At 43.7% G+C, this 12,275-nt stretch overlaps 1 protein-coding gene across 1 annotated transcript in view; it reads left to right on the top strand.

Annotated features, from left to right (window-relative positions):
* The window catches only part of LOC138281273 (band 4.1-like protein 4B), a 721,652-nt gene that overhangs the window by 635,341 nt on the left and 74,036 nt on the right, over positions 1 to 12,275 (top strand). Inside the window, exon 9 of the mRNA XM_069219592.1 lies at positions 3,622 to 3,710. Within this exon, the coding sequence (XP_069075693.1) occupies positions 3,622 to 3,710 (89 nt within the window). The remainder of the gene's footprint in view (positions 1 to 3,621; positions 3,711 to 12,275) is intronic.

Genomic DNA, 12,275 nt, shown 5'->3' with positions numbered 1-12,275 from the left:
CAATAGTGCATTTTGTATTCTTTATTCAGTCTTTGACGTACAGAATCCAGTCTGATGATTAATTTGCTGTCAAGATTCCAGAGGTTTAGCTTTTTGACTTGACAAGCAGTTAAAGCAATCACTCCACAGTTGTCCCTTTCAGGGATGAGTGACGTTGACCCATTACATGATTCTAAGGTCAAAATTGAGTATACCTCTTGTTTCAGGTGGGCACGGCTCTCTTCTGTGAGCTCTGGCCAGTCCATCTGCGAATTATCTCTTCTAGTTAGGGATCTCAGTTAGGTTGAAGCGTGTTATTTAAATATCAAAAATATCAAAGATAAGCCCTTCACATAAGCTTCTAACAATGCTTGTTTTAAATAACAGACCTTGACTGAGAATTTCTGTGCTCTGTACCTTTTGTTCAAGATGTATGAATGTTTTCCTTAGAAATTACAGATATTCTGAAGTGAGGTCTGAGCCATACGCCTCTCACCAAGGTATTATCACTTCTGTCTTACAAACATTCAGCCAGTATATAGCCCAGCCTGAATCTGAAAGATCCAATTCTTGCAACATGATCATTTTATCATGGGCTTGCCCTTTAGTTATGTTCTCATTAGTTGTTTATATTACCATCTAGAGGAACCTGGCCTATTGCAGCAACACCAAGTCTCATATGGCTGGTCTTTGTGAAGTGGCAAATCGGGTTAAATAAAAAAAAACATTGTGCACTGGAATGTGATCAGAGTATTACCAGTGTCTGAAATTAATTTAAACATTCTATCCATCACTTTTTGATATTCTAAGTGAGCCTCTGTTGGTGCCCTGTATTTACATTTGGGATACTTGCATCAAGTGGATTTTCAAGAAACTGTCCCCAATTTGGTCATTTTCAAAAACGCAAGAGAATGCATTTTACCCTTGAAAGCTCTGCAGATCAGTTCTTCTAGCTGCAACCAAAGTAGTGTCTGAACTATGAATGAAAGATGCAGGGCCACTACTTTCTGAAGCTAATCATCATTCCATTGTGTGAGACACCAGTTTTGTGTTTGCTGTGTATACACTTGCTGATAGAGCAGATGCCTTCAAATAATGTAAGGATGCATTTGTGCAAAACAGCTTTCAGATTCTGCACAATCTGCTTCCTTTTGCAGAGCCACCTTCCAGGTCAGTAAGTCTTAAACAGGGAATTGTGTTGCATAATTCTATTCAGTGCCAATTTAATGTCAGTCTGGATCTTAAACCAAACCGTGGGCCAACTTTGCGCCCATGTGGCTATTGGTTTCTTTATTATGAGCTTCATTTAGCATCACATTTCACCTTAAGGAGTCCTCCAGGACCACTGAAATATGGCCTGCATGATTTGAAAGCAGGGGATACATTAACACACACTGGTGCAGGTGCTTGTCCTCAATGGGGTACATCTTCATCAGTAACTGATGAACAGAAGCTTTATCCTGCCCCTCCATTTGCAAAACTGCAAATCAATTAATATGTGGGCGAGTAAACTGAGATACGATTCCCGCTGGTGATAGGAACCCCCCCCCCCCTCTGAAAATAAACCAAAATTAGCCCTATGATAGTACATGCCTAGTGCAACCCTATGCATAGAAATGAGACCTCCGCCAAGCTCTACTGGAAGATACCTCTGCCCCAGTATCAGAGGCCCATGAGAAAGGAGATAAAGAATCTGAAAAAAAGATTACAGCGGAAAAACCTGCTCGTGACTATTTGCCTTCCTAGTGTTATTTGCCCGGCTGCCTGATCACTTCAGCCATGGTTTCTCTCATCGTGTTGAATAACCTGGCATTTGAGAAGTACCATAAGGGAATCAGAATTCCTATACCCCTTCTCCTTGCCTCTTGTGCCGGAAGCCCCATCCTCGAGGCTCGCCCTTAAAAATAAAAGGTAGCTTTACTCGAGGTAGACTGGCTGTCCCAGACTTGGAGTGGGATTGGAGGCTCAGTGTGACATGTATTGGTTTTATCCACCTCCCCATCAATCGCACTTGGTGGTAGAAACAGATCAACTTTTATTTTCAGACATATTACACACTTTATGTAGAACTTGGAATCTTATAAGCCATTGTTTAATCCTTGTTGTCACATTATTAAAAATTTGTAAATGAAGTTTAAAAAAATGAAAAAAAGAACACTGCATTCTATTTTCCTTATTAATTTATTCATCTCTTCTATTTCTTTCTAGGAGAAATAGATAGATAAAGGCTTCTGATTAATGCTTTCATTGTGTTGGACTTGGTATTGAAAACCATGTAATAGGTTCATATACGCCAACAATTTTGCTTGCATGTAGAGGTTTGCAAAGGTGACAAAGTTAGCAACTATGTGAAGGTGAAAGATTTGCCACATTTTCAAAATGTCACCCTTAGAATTATAATTTTAGTTATCTGTGCTTTTATTCAGCCTTGGTTGCTTCCCTATTGCAAATAAGCAATAGCATGAATGTGCTGTGTGGCAGTTGCAATGTCCGTGACATATCCATTTGTTAAGGTTTCATTAGGCATTTCAGTAGAATTACACACCTTCAGGGGAAAGATAATGTAAGACCTTCCGAGAACAATCCGACTTCCTTAAGGGTTACTGACTCCCACTTCTTTGTCTTGAAAAGTACATTGTTTGCCGTCAGGCGCTAGATTTCAAGTAAATTCTGCCATGCAGTAGGCTGTAAGCACCGTCTGCTGTATTGCAAAGGTAATAATGGATCTCTCTACAAGGCTATAAGGAAAGCCCTCCTAGCAATCTGTTGACTCTCACTTTATCCACTAGACGCAGAGAGGATATTGACAGGGAGTATATAGTTATTGCTTTTCTCAGAACTAAATGTGATTTTTTTTTTCTGCAGCAATACAGACTTCTCTCAGATGCGTTTTGTGTTATAAACATTTTGGCTACATCCAAATAGGTTGGGATTCTCAACACAACCCTCATACTTTGGAAATATGTAATTATACACTCGTGTTTCTGGCTGGACATAAGTTTTGTATTAAGCTTCGTGTCCTTCTTTTCTGTTTAACCTCCTGAACAACAGCCGCCATTTTATCCATGCCTTAGCCACAGTTATTACATCTCACTTGCCCATTGGTAGCCCCACCACCACTCTTCGTCCATCTGGTCTTGAGGCTCTTGAGGGCAGGAGGAGGAGCAGTAAGTGTGCGGGGGTTTAAGGGCCGTACTTAATTTCTGTGGCTTCCACTTTTTGCCTATCCGTTAACCTCTATGCATCTAACAGGTTGCCACATTGAAAGTCACTGGGGTGACAGTGGGAGTCAAAGAAATTTGGTGGTGTTTCTGCTTCCCTTGGTATTTTGTGAATTGACAGTGATGATCCACTTCAGATTTAAAGAGACCACACAAATCAGTTTAGCCAAATAGATGCATTTCTCATTGTATGAGGCTTATATAGTTTTATAGTTCATTAAAAGTTTTTGAAAATACTACTTCCTGTTCCGAATCTTGTGCTATGGTCAAAGTAATAATGCAATTATCTTGTCCCTAAACAGAAACTGCTGACATGCTTTGTTTCTGATGTATTTTATGTAATTTAGCTATTAACACCCTGAATCCAGAGGCTTGCATCCGAATTGTTCTTACATAACGAATATTTTTTTTTTATTTACAGGGAAAGGATGGCTGTGACTATGCTCTTGGACTGACGCCAACAGGCATATTAATCTTCGAGGGAGCAAATAAAATAGGCCTGTTTTTTTGGTAATTCCAGTTTGCTTCATAATCCTTTTCTTTCACTTTCGAATCCTCCTCCCCCCCTTTGAAATAATGTACCATTACTGTAGTGACAGTTCAGAAAATGCAAAACAAAATATAATGCATATGAATAAGGGAAGGATTGAATTAATAAATATATGTTGGGCAGATTCTGAAAATGCCACTTAGCATAAAACACTTGCCAACTGTACTACATTTCCATATCTTGAAACGTTGCAAACATCTCAGGTATCCTCTTAAATGGTATAGAATTTCTGAACATTGACGCTATTTTACATATGTTCACTACTGCCACTACGGCTCCTTTGATGAGAATATTTTCAAAATAGAGAACAATGTTTTTTTAAGCTGTTTTATTAATTTTCAGATAACGTTGTCAGTAACATTTCCAGGATTTACCCGAAAGGCATTAGTGCATTTTAGCAAGGAGACCTATCAAGACACCAGCATGGCTAAAGCTCCCATCTATCAGTAAGGTGGATGTAGTGTATCAGATTATTGGGAGTGGAGGGTGTCTGAAGGACTAAATAGCTAACAATATTAAAAATGAATTAGAAAAAACACAAACTAAAGTGCAATTGCCCAGTTCTATAGGATCTTACAGAGAAGAACTGTATAGGTTGATTTTAGTCACATCTCAAAGATATGGGGTACCAGGCACAGTTCCCCCAGGTATGGAATGCAGGTACACCTTCTAGCCCCCGCCCAAGGGAGGTAACATCAACAAACAATTCTTATCATCAGCCCCATCAAAGGAGTCCACCAGCTCGCTACATAGATCAGCAATAGGGTATTTACATTGCCCCCGGTGCTCTGCATTTCGCAGATCAGCAACTTCTTCCTGGTTGGGGGTGGAGGGTGCTGGTGGCTGAGGAGATCTCCTTTGCATCACTTGGGGGTGCTGGGCTAGCATGCACGTTAGATCGGTGAACCTGGAGCCCATTATCTGCCCCTTTGTTTGAGTGTCCAGGCCTTGCAGGCAAGTTTTTGCCTCGAACTTGTCAGTTGTGCCTAACGTTCTCCCCAGTTCTGAAGTTACTACTTGCAAAAAGCCAATCTTGAGTAACCAGGTCCATGTCATATGGAGGAAAAACCCATCTACCATTGCACACTAAGAGCATCTTATAGCAGTGGTCTGAGCAATGACATTCCTCTCATGAGGTAAATAGTGTGCAGGTCATAAAATTTTGTATATAGAAATCTGGTGCTCATTATGACTTCGGCGGATAAGACCGCTGACCGCTGTGCTGGTGGCCGCCAAAAGACTGCCAGCACGGCAGTCCTCAGACCCCCATATTATTGTTGTTGTTGGCTTTCTGCCATTTTTCAGGTGGAAATTCACCACCAGTCATACTGGCGGTCAGTGGTCTTGTGGCCCTTGCACTGCTGACACCACCACACCAACAAAACACAGCCCGCTGTATTTCAATTCGAAAAATACCAGGCGGTGTTGTGTTGGTGGGGTGGTTGTGGGGGTGCAAGTGCCAGGACCCATTCCCTCCCAGATGACCACCTCGATGACCTGGTAGGGTGATCGTCCGAAAGGGGAGGCGGGTGTTTGTGTGTGTGTGTATGGATTGGGAGGGGGTTGCACGAGAGTCTAGGGGTGTTGTGAGAGTGACTGTGTGTCAGGGTGTGCGTGTCTGTGGGTGCGTGCATGTGTGTATGCGGGGGTTGGGGGTTAGTGCGGTGATCCGGGGTGGGTGTAAGTATGTGTATGCAGGGGGTGTTACTACTGGGAGCAGGGGGAGGGGGTTACTGGGGGGTTCGCAGGTGGGAATGTTGTAAGGGAAGGGGGGAGAGGCGTTAATGGGGGGGTGGGGGAGTCAACTATTGGTGACAGGAATGCAACTTCCTGTCGCTGGTAGCCTTTCCACCATTGATTTGGTGGTGGTGCTACCTCCATGAAACCCCTGGCAGATAGGGGACTTGTAATACCGCCAGCGGTCTTTGGTGGACCGCCGGGTCGGAGATGCTTATCTCTGGCCCGGCAGTCTAACCGCCATGGCAGTAGGAACAGGAAAGTGCTGGTTTGGCACAGGCCAAACTGCCACACTCGTAATGTGGCAGTGCACACCGCCGGCCCGTCGGCGGTGGGACCGCCGCCGCGAGACTGGAGATCAGAAGACCGCCAGACTTGTAAGGAGGGCCTTTGTGTGTGGGTGGGCTAGGGCTAATTTCCACTTCTTATCTCTTGGTTCCTACCCTGTCTCCCTCTCCCAGTAAAGCCCTCAGCATTGTTACTGTGCTGAGAAACATGTGTTGAAGGGATTTATACAGCCAGGCGATAAACCAGCATCCGCCTCCGAATGTGATTAAAATCTGTAAAACTTTGTGCTGGTGGTTCAGTAGGGCAGTCTCCCCACATGGCCCTCTGGGATTTCACCAGTGCTTCATATACCAAAAACTGCGGCTCATGTAGCTCCTCCTCCTCATCAGTTAAAGAATGCAACTTATGGAGTTTTGAATCTGCATAGCAATAACCCAGTGTTTGGATTCCCACTCTTGCAGTCTTTAAGCTATAAAGTACCCACTCCTTGCTGCGGGTAAGCCTATCAGGGGTGCTGTGATATTTTAATATACTACTCTTTTCCAGTACCAAAGTACAATAATAAGTAGCTTAGAGGGCCTACCATCTTGTATCTTAACTTCCACCAGTAATGCAACCAGGACTTCTCCATGCTGTCCTTGGCGTATCAGTCCCAATTCCATGTGTCCAGTCCCATCAAGCCATCTGGGGAGCCACTGCAGCTGAGCGGCCAGATAATATAGCTCCTAGTCCTCCTCTACTGTGCATCGTAGAGAGGTCAGTGATGCTCGGTCTACTGCTGTCCCAGATCAATTCCCTTACTAATACATTCATTGATTTAAACCAGGACTTCTGGATCCAGATTGAAAGGTTCACAAAGTGGTAAAACATGTTCAGGAGCATCACCATTTTAGATAAAGCATTCCTTGCCATTTTGGGAAGCTGTAAGGAATGTCACAACTCGACTCTACCCCATCAAGGCCCTCTTGGTTTCCTCCAAGTTCCCCTCCTAAATATCCTCATCTTTGTGGTGTATTGTCTAATCCAGTTATTTGAACTTTAGGAGCTCCCATTTAAGTAGGATACTGTGTGTGTGACACAGTGCAAAGAAGGAGACCCTGGTAACACCCACAACTTAGTCAACTTGGTGCGAAGTCCCCAAACTCTACACAGGAGATGCACATTCAAGGGGACATCCTCAGTTGTGTTTGGCAAGTACATGAGCATATCATTGACGTAAAGTGAGATGTAACAGAATTCCTCAGCCATGTTCCTACATCTTCACCACACCTACAAAGGGCTCAAGCGGGAATAGCATAAGGGTTAGGAGCCACCCCCTACTTTGTTCCCTTGAAAATATCCAAAGGAGATGAGATGCAACGGCTAGTCCAAACCCTGGCTGTACCTCCCCATGCAGCTACATGACCTACTTATCACAGCCTGCTCCTAGTGTCATATGTCTCACTATCACCCGCAGGTGATCCCATAGCACTGTGTCAATGCCTTTTGTAGGTCATTCAACAGAACACAGCATCTGGGTGTAGCCCCGTGTTGGTCTCCACAAGGACCTTAAAGAGTATCTTGATATTTAGGGGTGTGTTTCTCTTAGGAATAAAGCCTTTCTTAAATGTTTGTATTAGAGCCTGCAGATATGAACAGAAGTAGTCTGCCAGTACCCCACTGAGGATCTTGTAATCCAAATTCAGCAAGGAGAGGGGTTTGTAGGACACCCCTCTCTGCCCATCATAGAGATAGAGACTATCAGTCGCACCTTACTGGTATCCAGTAGGCAAACCCTTCTCCCGTGCCTCCCAGTATACCTTTGCAATTAGAGAAGCATATTTCTGATAAAAATCGGCGAGCAGAGAGTGATAAATTATGTGCTAGTGCCTTAAGTGCCGCTTTTATTTTGACCTCAGTTATAAAGCCCCCGCCCCAGGAGATGCCTGGCTGCCTCCAACACCTATGGCAAGGTTGAGCTGTCCAGGAAAGAGTCTACGTATCTTTCTACGTTCTGCTCATGTGGGCTGTAGAGCTCCTTATAATGGTGTGGGAATTCCTGGTGGAAAGCAATCTGCATATGTGTAGGTGATCCTCCCTGAATCCTAATGCTAGTGATAGGTGCACACCTAATTTCTAATTGTATAAACCAGGCTATTGTCCTGTTCACCCTCCTATACTCCCTATATGGTTCAATGCGGTCAGGCAAGCCTCCCTGGTCTGCACATAGAAAGGCACTATCTCCTCCAGGTAGCGTATGGTCCCCTACATAGTGATAAGCGCTGCCCCTAGGGATTTCGGAACCCCCACAGCTTGACTGAAACATTGACCCCTTCCCCTCACCACCACCACCTTAAAGGCAAACCATTCAGTGCTGAATAAATATCTTGTTTGACGGTTGATACCTAAATATTCCTGAACAACTTCCTCCAAAGGTTCCATAAACATGGGGTCTTGTAGAGACTGTATTGGGGCAATCCACCATGTGCACTGCAAGGATAACAGTAATGGATTATGAGTGTGTGCGGCAGAGGTACTCCAAAGTGACAACCATATCAATAAGCCTATGGGTGCACAATATCTTGTCCAAGCATGTAAGTCATGTTCCAGGGAGTAGAAAAATAATTCCTGTGCTTGGTGTTTTTATGTCTAAGGACATCCCCCAGTTTACTCCACATCACGAACTCCTGATGACTTCACCAGCCAAGGGGTGGAGCAATCTGCATCCTCATCTGTACACCTTTATTGTGTCCTCTAAGAATCCATGGTACTTACTCTCCCCTGGATAAAATAGGTGCTAGGGAGGTGAGAAGCTGTATCTGTCGCATTAAGTTCATAAATGCTGCCATAAAAGCCTGCACTTTTAAGAGGGGAGAGAGAGATCCTCCTGCAGGTGGGTGCAGTGAGTGACTGCACCCACCTCAAGGGGATGTCTGGGTGGGTCCCTTGACCCCTTTCAGAGAGCTTCTGTCGAGGGTGCACTGACTGTGCGCCCCCTTTTTAGTGACGTACCGGGAGTGTACCTCCTGCCACCTGCTTTGCCTTTGCTCCCACTTCCATAAAAAGGTGCAGTTGCATAGGTAAAAAGATGTTGTCATTTGCATGAGGCCAGGCCCCCATACAAATGAAGGAATGCCCTCTTGATATAGATGTGGCACTACATTTGGCCCATGTGGACCAGTTATCTCAAAACTATACAAAACGTTGTTTGCTCCTCCTCCCTACTACGTAATGGTCTGTTGCTCAGTTTTACTGTTGAGACCACAGAAGTGCCCAGATATTGATGTGCCCGTGCGTTGTCCATGCTTAGCCACTGCAATGACCGAGCCAATCTACTGTTCTCATTTCTGTTCTAGTGTACCACAGCTTCGTGTGGGAAGTACCACACCTCTGTGAAGAAGCACTCAGCGTGAAGGTGTTGATACAGTAGTATCAGGGAGGTGACAGGACTTGTGATTGATTCTACTTATTCACTTAATCAATACTCTCCTCTCATTAGATGCAAACTTATTCTACCCTACGTATTTGGCATTATATTTTCAGAAAGGAGGTGATGCAGGCGTACTTAATTGGGTTCTGTAGCTTCTACGTGGTTTATTTGTGATCTAGTTTACACTGCACAAGCTGTCACTCCTGGTTGTGTATTCTGGACATTTCATCATCTTCGCCTAGCACCAAGTTCACTATTGTCATTTCAGCCATAGAAAGATTTGAAGCTATTGGGTTTGCTTTTTTTTTTTACCATCCTTGAAAGCATAGAAGCACATTGTTGTCTGTACTTTGCTGTACTTTGAAGATGACTGAAATGTTGCTTGAAACAATCTGATGATGTTGCTCATTGACCATCTTGAATGAGAAAGTAGCAGTATTTTCAAACTTTTCAGATGGCCACCACATTCCATGAGGCAGCATGACTACGCAGCTGGGAGGGTCTTTGAAAGTATCAAAAACATATGTTGTAATTTCAGCATGGCAGCTGAGCTGCATCACGTTGCATCCCAATACGTGCTGTCCATGCTGAAAGTAAAGAAAACACTGTTTACAATTGTTCAGGGTCAGACTGTATCAGACTGGGAACCCAAAGCAGCCCTGGGAATTTTTCCAGACCATCTGTGTGGTACCCTGTTGTATTGGTCACTCTCATTCACTGCAAGCGCAGTGAGTGAGTGAGAGTGATCAATACAATAGGGCTTGAAGGGGTTCTCCTCTCAAGTAAATTTGGAAAAATGGCAAAAGACTTCATTCTGCAACACATTTTCCATTATATATTCAATTGTGTTGTCTTTTAAAGCATATTAAACGATGACCTTACAATCGCCACAATACACTCTCTTTGTTGAGGTCCTTCAATGATTCCTTCACTGTCACCCTACAACAATGCCCCTTATCACTCCATAGACCCTCTCTTGCAGGTACTTCATGTGCTTTATAGCGCCTCTCATATCACTGTACAGTCTTAGAGTACATTAGATCATAGACCCTTACAGAGACAATAAATCATACATATATAAATTATTGTATAGAAAATATTACATAAGACAAAAGAAATGCCAGATGTAGGCTACATATGCCACCCATGCTGGTAGTCATTTCTAAGAGTACTTGGTCTGGAGAAGTTACAAACTCAGGATTCAAAACATAACAGTGATTGGGTTTGGATTTACTAATAAGAATGTTTCTTTACCCAAAAGAACCAATTTTAGCAACATTAGGACAGTGAAAGACTATGGAGAAAAACGTAATTTGCATACCTGTACCAATCAGTTTGCATGCAACACTTTAATGGCAGTTCATAGCTCACTGTGCTACATTACGATTGTAAATTATGAACTGCAAGTAACAAAGGGATCTCTGTGACAAAAGCAGTGACCCACCGAGGTATGCACATACAATATTCCTGTTTCATCTGCACTATACAGTCTTTGCAACAGGCCTATTAACCCTCTGCTCTACTTTAATTTAAACGAGTCAAAATTGCCAATAGCCAAAACTCCAATCGCTCTCTAGGATTAATCACCAGATGTATCAATCTTGAAACGTTTATTGTTACCTGAAAATTGCTGGAAGTACAGTGAGAAGTGAGTGAATATGCTGGCCAAGCCTTCTGATTTTTTTACTCGGACCCTTTATTGCAGCACTGCGACAAAGCAAGCCCCCAGTAACAAAACCGGCCAGCCACCCCTGCAACCTTCTTGGGAAACGCCCGATACCCGTACGGCCAGTCCGTTCTTGCTATAGTTTTAAGAAAGCTGGTCATCACCATTGCCTTTGTCAATAATGGTGCGTTTTAAAAGCATCTGACAATGACAAAGCTGCAGCCACAATGAAGGGGGAAAGGAGCTGCAAGGGGGGATAGATGAGTGAAAGAGGGACCACGAATCACAGTGAGATGCTGCAGGACAGCATCCTTGCCACCGGGTGTGCAGCGGAGCATTAATGAATGAAAGGGAGAGACGGGGAGAGGATGTCTGGGGCTGCAGAAAAGCTTCCAGGACACCGAACATGTAATCCAGCATCTGGCGTGGCGTGTCAGATCAGGGAAAGAGAGCTAGTTCTCTTCGAGCTTGAAGGAGGAAAAGGAGCAACCTATTCACACTCTGAGTACTAAATGAGTAATTAAGTGGGAAAAGAAAAGTAGTCCATGTATTAGCAGTTACGTGTTTCACTTTATTTAGTGTAAAGGAAAGGTAAGGAAGCTTACTTCTGGGGCGGGACAATCACAGATAAGGAGGAAAGCCGTTGTGTAAAGAGCAGGGAGCTGAGATAGACAGGGCATCCATTAATGAGCAAAGGGCTGCCCCAAAGCCCACTTTTTGTAGCGCTGTGTGCAACGCTTCCTGTGACAAAGAACTGAAGTGGTCTTTAGCGAGTCTATAGAAACATTTGTTTTGGCCATAAATACAGTGGATCAGCAGTATTACAAGTTGTATTGAGGCAGAGTAACAATTAACTGGGCCCAGCTATCTCTCTCTCTCCGGAAGGATGCATTTTTTGCGAGTTTTTTTTTTTTTTAATTTGCCAGAAGGGTCTCAAAGTTCAAAAGGTCCCAAAGCCCCTCTTAGATGTTCGGTATGTTTACAAAGTAGCCAGCGTAGTATTCCGTGTAGGGGCATGCCGTTTCGTATGCGCGCCAGACACCATTAGGCAACCGTTGAAGATGGGTAAGGACTGGGGTGGTTTGGTCAGAACGGTGACTGAAAACAGCCTTGCGAGGGGGAAAAGATGCACTTTGTATGCACAATCACAAATGAAGTGGTGGATACTATTGTACTGAGTATTCACAGCTTAAAACTATGAACCAAATGGCATTGTATTGAGGCAGTTGCCTTGTTACCTGCTCTCGGTAAGGTATGCAAAACCAGGAGATTTCAAGACACCTACCTATACGTCTGTTGGTGGTGCCCCTTTTTTATTGAAAGTGCATTTTCATGCTTAAAATACGCGAATAACCGGCATGGTGGAGAGATGTATGTCACTAGTGAAAGCTGGTGAAGGAGCATTGTCTGATAGTTATAATGAAT

The sequence above is a fragment of the Pleurodeles waltl genome, chromosome 2_2, assembly GCF_031143425.1.
Source record: "Pleurodeles waltl isolate 20211129_DDA chromosome 2_2, aPleWal1.hap1.20221129, whole genome shotgun sequence".
Classification (NCBI taxonomy): domain Eukaryota; kingdom Metazoa; phylum Chordata; class Amphibia; order Caudata; family Salamandridae; genus Pleurodeles; species Pleurodeles waltl.
This window is presented reverse-complemented; position numbering and strand designations above follow the sequence as displayed.